General features: G+C 30.7%; 1 protein-coding gene and 1 long non-coding RNA gene across 2 annotated transcripts in view; one reads left to right on the forward strand and one right to left on the reverse strand.

The window, feature by feature from the left end:
- The window catches only part of LOC145242858 (protein dachsous-like), a 237,304-nt gene that overhangs the window by 103,013 nt on the left and 116,242 nt on the right, over positions 1-18,049 (forward strand). Inside the window, exon 5 of the mRNA XM_080105973.1 lies at positions 10,879-11,094. Coding sequence (XP_079962099.1) covers positions 10,879-11,094 — 216 coding nt within the window. The remainder of the gene's footprint in view (positions 1-10,878; positions 11,095-18,049) is intronic.
- On the reverse strand, positions 1,447-7,570 carry LOC145242531 (uncharacterized). The gene is made up of 3 exons (XR_013862759.1): positions 6,431-7,570; positions 6,177-6,314; positions 1,447-1,809 (listed from the first exon to the last, which is right to left on the reverse strand). It is a non-coding gene; the product is annotated as an uncharacterized LOC145242531 (long non-coding RNA).

Here is an 18,049-nt window from a genome sequence, read left to right on the forward strand (position 1 = left end):
CGGGATTGAAATTTTCAAGAAATGGTTCACACTTTCAATACTTTGTCACCAAAATCAGTGAAAACGTTCATTTTAGAATCAATTTAGTTGGAAACCCACCCTTGTGCACTGGACAGAAACTTTACATACCTACTTGCAATGACTATTATTGGTTTTTGGAAGATTTTTATATAATGGCTTGAATTAAAATTTAAAATGCAAAAGTCAAGTATCATGGTTTAATTGTGTTCTAAACAGAAACATTCATTTTGAACGTTTAATCAAAAAACCAACTATTAATTTCATATGCATGGCCCTTCTGCTTGTGCAGTGATAAAATTTCTCCAATGCACTTGTGATATTAGGCTGTACAGGGATGTTAACTTTGGTTAAAATCAGACTGTTCCTTCTTTTAATCGAATTTATTCGATTATCAATTTTATGATACATATCGGTGGCATACTGATATAAAACCTTTCTAAGAACACTCCCAGACACATAAAGTACATTTGTGTGAAATTAAAAAACAAACCTGCCAAGATGTTTTGGAGTCAATAGGGAACAACTCACACACGCTAACAAAGTGTGTTTTATATATAAGTAGAGATGATTATAATTCCTCTGCATTTCATGTTGAGCACTTTTGGATTCAGTTATATTTTTTACCAAATTTATTACAAACAACTAAATTGTGCAATGTCTGTCATTGCATATATATATATATATATATATATATATATATATATAGCATAATCATGTTGACATACCGGTTTTCTTTTGATCACCAAAGTTAAGCAATGTTGGGCCTGGTTAGTACCTGATGGGTGACGATTTCGGAATACCAGGCACTATATGTAGGAGGACCTGAAACCTCCTTGCGAAATTCTAACGTTTTCATCTTGCCTGCCCAAGATATACATGTGATTGAGGACTGCTTGTGAATTTGATATTCCCATGAAACCTCCTTCAGAAGAAGCCACTTCAACCTGCCTAGGGTTAATGCCACGTCACACACGTAGATTTTTAATTTTTTTTTTTTTTTGTTAAATTCTGAAAAAATAATCTGATTAAGAAATGTTTATTTAGTTTTAATTGAATAATATAAAAAATGTAAAGCGAGCCTGCTATATTAAAAACTACTTCACAACAAATACAATATATATATGCTATATTAAAAACTACTTCACAACAAATACAATATATATATATGCTATATTAAAAACTACTTCACAACAAATACAATATATATATGCTATATTAAAAACTACTTCACAACAAATACAATATATATATGCTATATTAAAAACTACTTCACAAATACAATATATATATGCTATATTAAAAACTACTTCACAACAAATACAATATATATATGCTATATTAAAAACTACTTCACAACAAATACAATATATATATGCTATATTAAAAACTACTTCACAACAAATACAATATATATATATGCTATATTAAAAACTACTTCACAACAAATACAATATATATATGCTATATTAAAAACTACTTCACAACAAATACAATATATATATGCTATATTAAAAACTACTTCACAACAAATACAATATATATATGCTATATTAAAAACTACTTCACAACAAATACAAAGAAACAGTCTAGGCTTGTGAAAAACAAAATAAAAAATTATTACTGTCAGCAAAACAAGTGCATGCATACTCTTGAATTGAAAAGCATGTTTAATTTCAGAAGTGTTTCCTATGGGTAGCTATTCTGTGCAGGTCCTGGACTTTATAATTTTGCAGGCAAAGAGCAAAAGATCTTTCTCATGTTGACAGGAAAAAATTTTGTGCTGGAATGCTGAAAAATTCAATATATGAAATGATATTTAATATCTATATACTTAGATCTTTGTTTGTTCCTGTGATGGTACCAGATAACATGTGGGTCTGAGTGGTCGAAATGTAACAACATAGTCAAAGTGTGATGGTCACGCTACATCAGTAATGAATACATTGATTTCATTTCTCAAACAATAAAAATAAATGGTAAATCTCTGTATGTTTCTAGTAATGAAATAATTATCAGAATATATAGAATATGTAGTCAATGAAATCAATTGAAATTTTTTTAAGTTGAAGTATACAGACTGAAAATTTCAGTGATCTACTGGCTAGGAAAAATCAAATATTAATTTGTCCGATGCAGTGCTATAGTAATCTTTTCTTTATATATTAGATATAAACAAATATAGAATAAAATGGATGCCTCTTAACGATGTCATTTTTATAAATCTGTACAATTTATTACTAAGTGTTTTTTTTTTTTTACTTAAATAATTAATCATCGGATTGGATAGAATATGTAATCAATGAATTTGATTGGAAACCAGTTAGGTGCATGTAATTACATTTATAAAGTTTGTGTTGAAGGTTTTAATTAGAGGTATAACTATTTTCAAAACTATACTTAGAAATTTGCTTATTTCATGATTTATCGTTTTTTATTTATTTAATTTGTTATTTTAAACTGCTGCTACTATTCTAATTTTCCTGATTATTTTTGGTGTGGTTTAGCTTAGGTCACACACACACACATATATATACTAGCATATGTCGATATTTTTGTTATTGATTTTTTTTAACGATAATATGGTTAATACTATTAGCGTCTCCAAACTTAGAGATCTAGGAAAATATTTTTCTTTTAGATAATTGCCCATAAACAAATATTTATTTATTTTACTTATAAAACAGTAATCTATAAAATAATTATATTTTTGAAAAGCGTTTTTGTAGATTACTGTTTTATATATTAGCAAATGTACCCGACATTGCCCATTATTAAACATAACATTAAATTTCTTAAAAATGAAGTAAAAAAAAAATGGAAAGAAACTGAGACATGTGCATGCGTGTATTATGTTTTTTCTAAACAGTTCATTTCTTGTAAGTAAAAAAAAGTATTTAAGCTGAGATTGAAACCAAATCCTAAAGACAGTGAGGCAAGTACCATTAGGCCAATTTGCCACGCTCTTTAAAAAGTGTCTTCAAACTTACTTATTCTTAACATAAGCTGTCATATGAACAATTTTTACATGCGTAGTTGTGAAACAGTGGAAAAACACATAAAATTTCCAAGTACCAATTTTTTAATTTTGACATCTTAGCAGCCCCCTTTTTTTCTTTTTTTTTTTTTTTCGGATGAAAATCGATTAAAATGTTTTCACATGTCTGAATACCCTATATACCAAATTTAAAGTTTGTAGGTCAAACATTTTTTTCAGTATATAGGTTAAGAATTGTTCTCACACACACACACATACACACACAAATCCCCTTTTTATAGATATTTAGATGTGTGTGTATGAAGTTTAAATTATATTATTATATTTTACAACATTTATTATTTGAAACAGAATACAGATTAAAAGAAAAGTATTTCCTTATTTCATTAAGTTTCAAGTTATAGCTTTATCTACAGTGGAAGAGCATTTTCATCTGGTTAGGATTTCCACTTTGTTTTCAAAATTATTCATTTTGTAAACTTTAATTTCTGAACTATATATATATATATATATATATATATATATATATATACTAGTATGGATGCCCGGCATGGCCGGGTATTTGGAGGTGTATGTTGAGCAAAAAAAAAAAGCAGTCAATTTTTTTTTACTTTGACCCCATTTATGACCCCTTAAAATTTATTGTTTTGGGCTCAAATTAAGTTATTAAGTTAGATCCATGTCCAAGGAACCTGTATCTAAAATTTCAAGAGTTTAGACCCCAAATTGTCGGAGGAGTTTGGTACAGTTCTCAAAGGTCAAATCGTTGAACTTTGACCCCTTAATCGCCAAATTTCTGGCTACAAACCAATCACATAGATTTCCCAAATCTCAATACCCTGTATATCAAATTTTGAGTCTGTAGACTTTAAATTGACAGTTATTACATAGGGAAATGTACACAGACAGACAGATACACAGACACGTTCACTTTTATAGATATATAGACTAGCATGGGTGCCCGTCGTTACCGGGTGTGAGGTGTATGCTGAGCAAAAAAAAAAACGTCAATTTTTTAAAATTTGACCCCTATTATGACTCCTTAACATTTATTGTTTAGGGCTCTGATCAACTTATTAAGTTAGATCAATGTCCAAGGAACCTATATCTAAAATTTCAAGTGTTTAGACCCAAAATTGTCGGAGGAGTTTGGTAGAGTTCTCAAAGATCAAATCGTTGAACTTTGACCTCTTAACAGCCAAATTTCTGGCCGAAAACCGATCACATAGATTTTCCCAAATCTCAGTACCCTATATATCAAATTTCGAGCCTGTAGACTAAAAATTGACAGACACACAGACAAGTTCACTTTTATAGATATACTAGACTCAGTCCAGCGTTGCCCGGGTGTTTGGAGGTGTATGCTGAGCAAAAAAAAAAAAAAAAGCAAAAAGGTCAATTTTTTTAACTTTGACCCCTATTATGACCCCTTAAAATTTATAGTTTTGGGTTCAAATTGAGTTAGTAAGTTAGATCCATGTCCAAGAAACCTATATCTAAAATTTCAAGTGTTTAGACCCAAAATTGTGAGAGGAGTTTGGTAGAGTTCTCAAAGGTCAAACCTTGAATTTTGACCTCTTAACAACCAAATTTCTGGCCAAAAACCGATCACATAGATTTTCCCAAATCTCAGTACCCTGTATATCAAATTTCGAGTCTGTAGACTGAAAATTGACAGAGTTATTGCGAAGGAAAATGTACAGATACACAGACACGTTCACTTTTATCAATATATAGATGGATAGATTTGTTTAACAAAAATATATGCGTATACATAAATATATATGGAAACAATTTTGTGTTTACTATAAACTTTTTTCGCAAATATTATGCAAGTATAAATCATGTAGAATATCTGCATGAATATGATAACAGGTAATAGTTAACTAAAGATGATTATCCCATTAAAAAACCGAAGCAACTCATAGGGAATTAATTAAAAGGAATAATTAAAAGAATATGCAAATTAGCTAGATTGTTTGCTAGTGAATGCAATTCCACAACGAAGATATAAGAAAATTGTATTTTCTTTTTCAATAAATAGAAAAGAGGCTTGCCTTTTTTCTGTTGTTCTTGGCCTTTGGGCCAGGATGAAAGTGTAGTATCTGTTCCGGCAGATACTGCAAGCAAAGACCCTATGTGGGGGCGACCCCCACATATAAGACCTTGGTCAATGTAGGGGAAACCCTTCATATCAATTGTCACTATCCAGCTCCCCTACTCCCTGGGGAGTTGATCCCCATTTCCCCTTCACTCCTCACTTTAAAAATCGGCCTTGTGCCTAATTTGCTTGGTGGGGGAGTAAATAAATACCTTGCCTTTTTTCTGTTGTTCATGACCTTCGGGCCGGGATCAAAGTGTAATATCTTTTCTGCAGATGCTGCACTTAAGATAATTTGTACCAGTCAATGGAGGGGAAACCCTCTATACTGGGACAATTATTATTTTTGGTAAACAGGGTGCCCCCTTTTTGCCTACTTTTAGGGGAGCTGGTTTTTACCCCACATTAAAAACGGCCTTGTGCCTAATTTGCTTTGGTGAGGAAGCAAATAAATGCATTAAATAAATAGAAATGAGGGGTTTTAATATGAGTATCGATACACACAAAAGAAAACTGCATTTATAGGAGTATATATATATATATATATATATATACAGCGATGGTCAAAATTATGGAGCACCAATGAAAAATCGGAATTGTGATTCAAACTTATATATTTAAAGGTTAAGAATAGTGGAGTCAACATTACTAAATCTATTTTAAAAAAATTCAGTATTTGGTATGTCTTACTTTTGCCTTTATAACAGCTTTTATTCATTTTTGCATATTATTGACCAAATTGTTGCAGATGGTTGGATATATTTTCTGCCACTCTTCATGAAGTTTGGTATATTTTTTATGAACATTTGTGCATTCTCACTCTATTCTCTAGATGGGACCACAAGTTTCAATGGGATTTAGTTTTAGAGATTGTAGGGGCCACTTCATCACTAATCCCTTTTTTCTCAAACCACCCCACTGAAAGTTTTGATGTATGGCATGGGGCATTGTCTTGTTGGACGATTACATCACTTGGAATGTTAAATATTTTAGTTAAAGAAGTTTGCTAAACTTGGCTCAGCATGTTAGTATAAATTGTGAAGTTCATTCTGCTCTCACATGTGCACAACAGTCCAATGCCTGAAGAAGCCATGCAGCCTCAAACCATTACGTCTCCTCCTCCAAATTTGACAGCTGAAACCACACAATCAGGATGAAATGTCTCTCTTTCCAAACCGTTCCAGGGGTGCCAAAATTCTGATGAAGAAAATGAGAATTTGCTACAATTTTTGAATAGACGCTATGGATGTGTGTTCACATAAAAATTTCAATTTTTCCTTTCAGAGTTTAGGAAATAGAAGCTGTTAACTTACCTTAAAGTTACTTTCATCAGACCAAAAAATTTTGGCCTGATCATCAGGTGTCCCATTTTTATGTTTTTTTTTTTTTTTACAAATTCCAGTCGTTTTTTTTCTTGTTGGCCTGAGACAAGTATGGCTTCTTCCTTGCTTTACATCGTTTTAATCTCGCCTCTAATAACCTTTTCCTCACTGTTCCAGCTGATATATTTTTGTTTGCATCCTCCTTAAGTTCAGCAGCAAGCTCTGAAGAACTTTTCTTCCTATCTGCAAGAGATGTTCTTTTAAAAGATCTGTCTTCTCTGGTGGTCGTAGACTTTTTACAGCCTTGTCCTTTTCTATTTTTGAAAGACGTTTTTTCCTTATACCTTTTAATCGTTGTTTGAACTCCAGTCCTTGAACATTCATCTTCCTGGAAATTTCTACCTGAGAATATCCTTCACCAGATAAAGCAACAATTTGTGCCCTTTTAATCTCTGAAAGCTGTTTCTTTTGAGGTATTTTCAATTAAATATACGATTATAGCAATGGCAGGAATCAAATATTACCTGAAAAATAAGAAACAATTTTTAGTATGACAATGAATCATCTCCATATGTAATCTTTTTATTGCAGAAATTCCCTTCTGGATCAAAGTACCGTAGGTTTACTACAACAGATGCCTCATACAAATGTATTATGTCTACACTATTAGCCATTCCCTTATGTAACTTTAGAACAACATTTTAAGCATATTTAATCGTTATAATAAAATCCTACATTGTATCCTAGGAGCGCCATCATCACAATCTCCCCATCTTTAGAGAAAGTAGTTACTACTTTTCTCTCTAAATCTAAAGTCCTCATACTGCCACCAGTCAACACTGGGAACTAATATACACATTATACATATACCGCCCATCCTACCTTCATAACTGGCTCACCTTTCTTTTACCCATTACAAAAATAATTTCTCCCTTATACAGTTCTAAAAATTATCATTGGCTGCAAGTTGATAAATCACTTATTCGGGAATACAAATCTTCTTTAATAAATGAATACACTAGACCTTAACAAACATGGCCACTCTCTCTACACCCTGCAATCATTTTAACCTAAAACAAACCAGTTGTTTTTTTTCCCTTTTTTCCTAAATATTATACTTCATTTACTATGTTAATGTTTATTAAACCTTTTTTTTCTACATAAAACAGACACTTGGAGGTTTTCCAGAACAGTGAAGCAAATATATATATATATATATATATATATATATATATATATATATATATATATATATATATATATATATATATATATAGAGAGAGAGAGAGAGAGAGAAAAGTGTCATCATCATTGTAGCTATGCTAAACCCTCCCGATATGTTTTAAAGGCGTTCTTTCGAAGGCCCGTAATGTCATAAGTTCATTGTGAGCCAGGCAACTAAAGTGATTCCTTTTTCTTCACTTCCTTTTCCTCTTAGGGGGTTGCTTAATTTTTTTAAAAGGTTTTTCTTGGGGGTTCGCACAGGTAATAACTGATGTTAAATGTTTTGTTTTTATTTTTAAATGCAAATAGGTCACAAAACAAATACTATTGTATTTTGCTTTTATGTATATATATTGAAAAATATTTGTGTATACTTTAAAAAGTTATAACTAATGTTAAATGTTTTTATTTTTATTTTTACACGCAAATAGGTCACAAACCTAAATAACTTGTTTTGCCTAATTTCCCACAATTTTATTTTCTAAAAGATATTGAAAAATGTCTGAACAATATTTCTTTGAAAATTATAAAAAATTTCTGTTTCTGTTGTCTTAAAAAGGCTTACATTGTTTCAAATTATAAAGTGTCCTATTTATATTGTTTATAATATAAACAAAATTCTATATGTATTGTTTAAAATAAATAATTGTTTATTATTTAAACAAAATGTTCTGTTTATAGTGTTTCTTTTTTTTCAAAAGTGATAGAGGGTTCGAGAATATTTTGCCACCTAAACTCCAGTCTAGCCAACATTAATACCATACCCTGCCCGCCAGATTAGTACACATGGGCCGACCGACACTGCAACCACCAATTTTTTTTTTTTGCTCATTCATAGTATTTGTGCATGGGAATCCTGCGAGCAATTATCCAAGTTACATTTTGGGCAAATTTTTTGACAACCACACTTCCACTCACAAAATGGGGTATCTTTTCTGAAAGCCGTTCTTAACATGGGGAAGTTGGTGGTTGGGCTACAACAACATCTATAATTTAATTTTTTATGCGGGGGCGGGGATGTTACCACTAGGTAACGCTGGTTAATGGGTCCTACTAGTTTGGAATATTGGAATAAATTTAGTATGAAACTCAGCTAAAATACTTGAAAGAGGCTTTAAGGCAAGAAAATAAAATACAATTTACTGTTAAATATTTTACATTTGCTCTCAACTGTTAACTGTACAATTCTTAACCTTTAAATGCGTAGATTTAAACTATTATCTAAGTTTTTTTTTTTTTTATAGATGCTCCAAATTTTGACCATGGCTGTCTAAGTGTTATAGTTATGTTGTTTTTATATGGTGTTTTGTATGTGTAGCTCCTGTTTTCAAGGACCGTCTATTGTAAAGAACGTGGATACGCTAATGCAAATGCTGAGCCGTGTGCGAAATGATGTCATGTAAGTGAAAAAGAAAAAGACTATAAAAAACAATGTGTGCACAGGCAGAGGTGCATGTTCAAAATAATATTCAAGAAGTCAGAGAGAAGGAGGAGCATAATCACATTTGGGAAAGTACCTGGAAATAAATGGCATTACAAAAAAAGCAAAACAAAAAAAACAAGGAATTGAGTTATTACTCGTCTTACATTTCTTGCAATGCACTCTGCTAGAACGTGTTGGGTCTACCATGTATAAACGTGTGTACTGTGTTACATTGTTAGTTCAATGTATATCTTTGTTTTCTTTAGATCTTACAGTGGTTTGGTATACAATTTTTGTTTGTAGACAAACTATACCAAATATTTAAGAGAAAGCCACTAAACTTAGTTCTACTGGAGATATATTAAAAAAAAAAAAAAATCAGATTTATTTGCCAACACTTAAAAATCCTAAATGACACTCTATAACAAAATCAATGTATTCTATAAATACATATTTTTGATTCTCTTAAAAATATGTGTTAGCTTTACTTTGCTTTGAAATTTACAATAAATCACAATACTGACAATTTTGATCTGTCAATTTATATATACAGGGGTAATTAAAAAAAAAAATGAAGCCTCCTAATTTTTTTAAACTCAAAGTTGAAGAGCTACGAAGACAAGGATGATACCATTAAGACAAGCAACATTTTGTGTGCTAAAATTTATTTTTCTACATAGTGAACACCATTGTAAATTCATTGTTGCCAGGAATTCAATGACACGTCATTGTTTCTGATGCACATTTTTGACAGGAGTTGCTTTTTTAGAGTCTCACTCTGTCAATATCTGCAACAGAGATATGGAGCTTTCAGGTCATGAATGAATACGTTCCGTCATCATAACAATGCAATTTTGCAATCCTTTTTTGATCCATTTAGGCGGAATAAAAATAAACAGGCAAATTATTTTTGGAACGCCCTTCGCATGTAATATTGGGGAAGCTAGTTAACAAAACATATAGTGAAAAAAAATGATCTTGTAAAAATTAGTTCTTATTGATTTGAAATGCTTTTCAGGTTGTTTGCATTAACTTATTTGACGATAATGAACTTAAAATTAAAATCAATGGACAAAATATTTGCTTTTCTGAAAAGTCATTTTATTATTTTTGACAAATTTCAGAAGTTAACTTTGCTTTTGTATATGTATGCACTAGTGGGGTTCCCTGGCGTTGCTCGGGTGTGTAGAATAAGGAACTCGGGGAGGGGGGGTATATACAAGTTGTAGTAGCGGGGGGGGGGTCAAAACAACAGCAGGCAGTTTGGGTGGAGAGAGGGATTAAAAAAAAAAGTGGTAGTAGGCAGACAGGCTTGAACCCATAATGTGAAGGAGGAAAAAAGAAAAAAATGTAATGTCTTCGCCGATGCATCCATGGTACAAACAGAAGTCAACAACATTTAAATTAAGTGAAGTCAATCCAACGGAGACGATGATTTTCGAAAATGTCGACAAAAAAAACGACCCCTCCTTGTAAAAAACTGCACAGTTGAGGGTAAAGGAATTAATGTTTTTTGCCAATTTTTCAATATTTGTCGTCCGAAGGACTGAGCTTCAAAACGAAACCAAAAGTTTTTGAGAGACATACACACAAGCACACACACACACACACATATTTTGCCTTTTCTATATTAGATTATACGAGTATCAGTGTTCATTTCTATTTTCTATTGATAGCTATTATCATATATCATTATGCGTGTATAGTTCGAAGTATTATTCTGCTATTTTGAGTTTTATTTCTTGTTTTATCTAAGCATTCATCTTTTTTTTTTCTTTTTTGTTCCTTTCAGATGTGGGTGCCTCAGACTATTGTGAACCCTGCTCATCACTTTCTGAGACTCCCAAAAAGGCAGTAGCAAAACAATTAAACTGTACAAGAGAAATTAATATCAACTCTAGAACGAAAGCTAAGTCAAAGCACGGTCATATTCAGGACTCCAAAAATTGGATTGACCTCAAACCAACTCGTATGCACTCTAAGCCATCTGATCCACAAACTTCCAGGACTCAAAAATAATAGTGATAGTTTTATTTAAAAAAAAAAAAAAAAAAGAAAGAAAGCAATTGATTGAATGAATGAGTTAATAAAGTGGAGCAAGCATGACCTGGTTTATTAAGTCTGGATTGGCTGAGATCAAAATATGAAATGGAAAAAAAAAAAAAAATTTTAATTCGGTAAAAAAAAAAAAAAATTAAATTTAATGGCTGTGTAAAGATTAATATATTTACTAACATGCTTGTTCAGTCTCTAGAAAACACTATTTCTTTTTTTATTTTTCAATTTAGAGTATGAATTTCCTTATTAAGTATATATTTTCAAACTGATTCTTGTATTGGTCATTAGCGGTTGAAAATCAATTATAATTACCTGTAATTTTAATAGATCCAGAAACAAATAAATTATATAGTGACTTCATAATATTAGTATAGATTAGAAATATACAAAATATTTTTATTAACACATGTGGTTTAGCTTCCCAAGGTGAGTTTCATTACCCCTTGTGTATCAGATCACGTAAAATTCTAAAAGTTCGAAACAAAAGTTTTGGCTTTGTTATCTTTGTGCCGATTAACATTTGCAATTCCACATGCAAATAATGCATTAGAGGTCACAATAAACAAGAGTGAATAATTGATAAAATGGATACAATTTCAGACTACGAAATTGGCTATGCTGAGTTCAAATCCAGTTGCATTTATTGTGATCATTTACACATTAGCATTGCTGAGAAAAGGCATGCATCTGCAGTATGCGATAGGTAAAGTAACAACTTTTGTTCATGTATGTAAAATTCATAGCAAGATATCGCAATGCAAGAAGTAGAGATATGCTGGTATTCAGAATGATGTTAAGTGTTGGTGATACTGTTTTATTTCAAAAACTTAAGACCATGTAAATATTAGATTTAAAACACTTAATATTTGATAAAGAGGTTTTACCTTGAAATATATTATGCAACACAGTTGTATCAGATCACTGTGCAGATGGTGAGACTAAACCAAGATTTACTAAAAAAATATCACTTCATTTTTATCTGTCTTCTCAACACCAGCATATTTCCATTTTTTACATTGTGATAGCCTTCTACAACTCCTCTCTCGTTTTCTCTCTCTCTCTCTCTATATATATATATATATAGATAGATAGATAGATAGATACACACACACACAATGCTTCAAATAAACTAGATTACCTTCTTAACATTATTTTTAACTAATCATATACCATGAATTGTTTGCAATAGACATTTTGTGTCTGCACTAAATATACTATAAAACAGACAAGCCAAATTCTTTGTATTCAAACATTTTCATTTCGATGGAGCTGATCAAAGTGGAGATTTATAACCCTCGCAGTGAATCACTTAAAATTTAAGTTGCAATTAAAAAAATCTTAGCTTTTACCATTTTTATTTACTAATTATTGTTAAAAAGTAAAATTTCTTAATTGTACATTGACAAGGTACAATAAATTAATTTTAACACAGAGGGGATCAGGTCATGATGCCATAAGTTTGGGGAAGCCACATTTTGTATAAGCATAATTAGTTTTCTTTCATTTCTATTGAATTGAAAATGAATAGGGTAAAAAGAAACATTAACCCATCTTGCAAACCCTTAGAATTTCTTATTCTAAAAACAGAAATAGTCTTAATGTTTTAATAAGACTTCATCTTATTAAATGTCATGTCATTTGTTTTATTGCCCTTTTTTTTTTTTTTTTAGACTTAAAAACAAACATTATTTAACTATTAATAATAAAAAATATATTCTACAGATTAACAATTATAAAACACATTCATAGGGTTGTATAGGGAGGAGGGAGTCGGATTCAAACAGGTTTATAGAACAATAATGGATCCATTTTTAAATGTATCCAATCAAGATGTAATCATTACAGACCAACGAAAATACTATTTTAAACTTAAGCATGATAGCCCAATGAAAATGTTTTTTTAATGTAGGGAAAATCCAGCTTCCCCAAAAAAGGCTCTCTAGCTTGCCATAAAAATAAATATTGCCTCAGTCTAGAAAAATTTGTCCTTCACCAACCAAGGACAAAACAGATACTCCACTTTGAAATATTTATTTGCAGAAATATAAAAAATTTACATTAACAACAAATTAGGCACAAGATCATTCAAAAATGTGTGGAAAAATGGGTTTCATTGGTCATCCATGATCACAAATACAAATGTCTATCCTACTCTTAACTAAAATTATTTCAGTCACTACAATACCACATTCACACGAGGTGCCATCCTGCTTAAGATATCTCGAGACTGATTTTAAAATTTACTGTTCGTATATATATATATATATATATATATATATATATATATAAAGGATTGGAATAAAATGAACTGTGGAGAAAGAAACAAAAATATTTGGTTAGTAAGACCCTCCTAAGCCATCCACTGTTTTCCAGTTTGTTCAGGTAAGGAAAACAAGCAGGTCAATCTCTAAGTGAGAGTGGAATCTAAGAAGAATGAAAAAAAAAAATGGATGGAATTTGGTGAGTAAGTGGTATCTTTCCAAGATAATTAATTTTAGGAACACTCAATGACAAAAAAATCCAAAAAATACTACACTTTCATCCCAGCATGAATGCTACAAAGGGCCTGCAGTCTCTTATAAATGTGTGGTAATGCATCTACAGAAGCATTTTCATACTTCACCATGGCAGACCAATAAAAATACTATTTTAAACTTAAGCATGACGGACAAACCAATAGTCAGAGCCTCTTAAAGAGATACTTGACTACATCTAAAATAAGATTCAGGTTTAACAATGAAACAGCCATTTCAAATAGAAGTGTGACAGACCAATGGACTGACTGAACTTTTTTCTTATGGGGCATATCTCTAAAAATATTTTGATAAAACGTAAAAAAAAAAAAAGATTAGTTTGCAAATAGTTCTAACATAAATCTTTTGTTAATTCTGTGCTATCGATGTTACGTATAATCTCCTTATAGGTTCTTCAACTCAACGCAGAGGTGTTAATTGTAGTTTTAAGCAGCAAAAAAAAAAAAAAAAAAATGATGCTGTATCCTTTGAGCTAAAAATATAGTAATGTAGATAACCGTATAATTTTAATTGCAGAGAAAAATATTTATAATGTTTTTTTTTTTTTTTTTCTTATATCCCTCTCTCCTAAATAAGTTTAAATATAGAAAACTGATAATTGGTTGAAGGGAATATGCTATAGAAAGAGCGAAAGGTAAAATATTTCCAAATACAAATATTGATTACTTTCAGCTGAAAGTATTAACTTAAAAAGTGTTGCCCATGAGAAGTGGTACTCTAAATACTTTAGCAATATGTTTCTTTCCTTCTTCTTCTATCATTTGTTAGCATTGTAACGTTGACCTTGATTACTGTATCATATTCAAACTGTACTCTGAGTACCCCAGTCACAATTACACAAATTGGTGACTGTATGACTATTCACTGCTGTTGACTGAACAATAGATTATAATTTGAATATCTAAGGAACTTGATTTTTTTTTCCATCATATCAATAGCAGATAGTTTCATATTGTTGTAGTTTTTTTTAATTTTTTTTATCACCTTTTCCTTTAATTGTTGGATTAAGAAAAAAATATGAATGATTAACAAATAAGAAAAAAAAAAAAAAAAAAAAAATCGGGCATTTTTTTTTTTTTTTCATTTCATTCCATTCCATATGAAGCGCATCAGCCAGTCCAGGGCTTAAGCAGCCATTACGCATACAACACACTTAGTAGGACTGCATCGTTCTCATCTGCTGCCTCTCATTCTTACTCCCAGTCACCCCTTTGTGCTCACTCACTCTCTCACATATGCATGCTTGCACTCACAGACAGCAGCTACTGGCACAGAGAAAGCAGCAGTAACAATATTATCCTATATCAACGGAACGAATCTCACCGCAGATTCCGGTGGAGTTAACAAAACAGGTATGTCAGCGTTGATTTTACCATGCGTATGTTTTGATGTCTCCCTTTTCTTCTCTGCATACTAGTTTTGACCACTTTCCACAACATTTTCACAGACTCGTGTCACAGTTTTTTTCTTTTCCTTTATTGTTATTTGTGTTGTTGTTGTTGTTACTTTCCTACTTTCTTCCCGATCATCCAAGTTCATCACTTAGCGTTGAAATGAAAGACTCTTATTGTAATAAAAGTAACTGTAATTAAATAGTTGAATTTGCTTCTGGATAAAGACGAGAAACTACGGAAAAAAGTATTTTAATTTTGCATCTAGTGCAGATCAAACTGCAAAACACATTTTAAAATATATCTTTTATCGATGTACTTTATTTTGATGAAGAGTTTTGAATTTTTGTTTTTTGTTTTTAATTATTTTTGGAATGCCACAAAGTATTCTATCAAGGAACCACATAATTTGCACCCAGTAACCATTTTGGTGACATACTTACATGCTGCTTATTTCTGAATCTTTTACTTATGTGGAAATAAATGCATGTATATGAAAATCACAAATAGTGCATAAATAATAAAATTAAAAAAAAAAAAAACACGAATTATCATTTCATATATATATATATATATATATATATATATATATAAAAGTTGGATCTTAAAGAATTCAAACAATGCGAGATACTCCGCCAAAAAGGCCACCATTCTTTTTCCACTGAGGAAAAACTAAAAAATTCCTTTCATGTTTTCAATCATCTCTGTTATTGTTTTGCATTTTTTTTTTCTTTTTTTTTTTTTTTTTTTTTTGCGATCTTTCATCAAATTTTATAACCCAAAACGCATTCACCAAACATTCCGATTATTTTGTGTTCCCGGTTCATTTTCAAATGAATCGTTTGATTTTATTTATTTTTTTCATTCTGGTATGTCTGCAATTTTCTGTGTTAGAAGAAAAACCAATCGGCTGTCTCTTATATCAGTCAAATTAAGTGCATGCTTTTTTTAAAAAATTTTTTTGTTTTTTTTTTGAAGCAAAAATGATACTCGGGTTTAATCGAACGAGTTGTTTTATATTATTGGTGCTTAATCAAGGATAATGTGACATTGATGTCGAATCAAACATATACGATTACGTTTGAGCCAAGCTGATCATATAACAATGTTCGCTTTAGAAAATGGGGTTAACTTGTAACAAAAGACTCAGGAGAACAGTGCATCACAAATGTTTGTTAAAGTGATGTTTAAAGACAAAATGGGAACATATTTCTATTTCTTTGAGGTTCTCTTTCATGATGAAGATAACAAGTACTCACCCCCATTTTTAACTTTTTCTATCAAGATATACTGGCACAGAAACTAGCCGCTCTCTCTCCCTCCCTCTCAATTCACATTTTATGCACTTTTGTAAAAGCGCTTTTTCACAGCTGACTACTCTTCCGTATGACAACTCAACTGTTATGAACTAAAGTATTTCTTTGGCATGGTGCCTTTTCATTAGTAGCCTTTGATGATTTAGATATAGAATAGAGCTGTTCACCTCTACCCTGAGGATAGAAAGTGATATATATATGTAAACAATTCATAGACACATACACACACATATGCATAGACATATATATATATATATATATATATACACACACACACACACACAAATATATATACATACATAGCCATTTATAGACACACACACACTCACGTATATATGCATAGACATTTACACACAAATATATATAAATATATACACATAGATAACCATTTAGAAACACACACTCGCATATATGCATAAACATTTATACACTATATATGTACAGAAATTTATATATACACACACACACACACATATATATAGACATTTATCCACATACTTGTAAAAAATGAGTTATGTGTATGAGTATATGTATGTTTTTATGAGTGTGTGTTTATAAATGGCTCTGCATATATATATATATATATACATACATACACACTTTTTGTTTTTACATCAGCATTAATGTAAAAAAAACAAATGAAAAGTATATCTTGCTCTCCTTCGGTATTGAACATTCTTGTATTAACCTCGTCAAAACTTCATTAGTCACTTTACCTCTGGAAAATATTAACCTGGAATTTATATATATATATATAAAACAAGTTGTACTTTTATTTAAGGTTCAATCCTTACCGAATTCCATATTAAATATAAAAGTAATAAATCTGATTAGTGTAAAGAATTCATATTTTGTAGAGTTAAATTATGATCTGTGAATATAACTCATTTTATATATATGTGTAATAATTAGATGTGTGTACTGCCTACTATATTATAAAGTAAGCAGCCTGTGTTCACAATACATTATTATGGAATTCTGATATTTACCTAGTAGTTCGTAATTATGCCCTTTTCTCAGATGAGTCTAAACTTTGTATATGTAATTAAATAAGTTCAAGTGTATTGAACTAAAAAAAAAACAAAAAAAAAAAACGATTTTTCAAATGTACCGAATATGTATGTAAAGCTATTATAAGTGATATTATATAAACATCAGAAACACCTAACATGGATTAATCTACGTTTCGACGATATTGTCTGCTCAGAGTTAAAGAGTTTTGAACTCTTAAGGAGATGATTAATATCATTGAAATGTAGATTAATCAGCGTTGAGTTTTTCCTAATGTTTATGTAATTTATCAAATATATTTTCTTTCTGTGTTACTTTTTTGTTACTGATTTTTATCTGTTGTTCACACTCAATTATTGTGGCCTTTGATAGATTAGTCTAAACATAAATATCTCTATGCACACACACACACACAAAATCTATGTGTGTGTATATATATATGTTTATGTTTTTATTTGCATATCTTTATAATTCAACTCTATAGTTTTCACATTTAGCACTTTAATTATCACATAGCTTAAGATTAATCCATTCTATCATTATCATCCTATATATACATATATATATATATATATATATATATATATATGGACTCTCCCGTTGATTTCAATGTATGAGCTCTGCCACAACAACTGAGTTGTTCGGAATCCACA

This window comes from Euprymna scolopes, chromosome 21, assembly GCF_053919585.1.
Source record: "Euprymna scolopes isolate OS-2025 chromosome 21, ASM5391958v1, whole genome shotgun sequence".
Lineage (NCBI taxonomy): Eukaryota > Metazoa > Mollusca > Cephalopoda > Sepiida > Sepiolidae > Euprymna > Euprymna scolopes.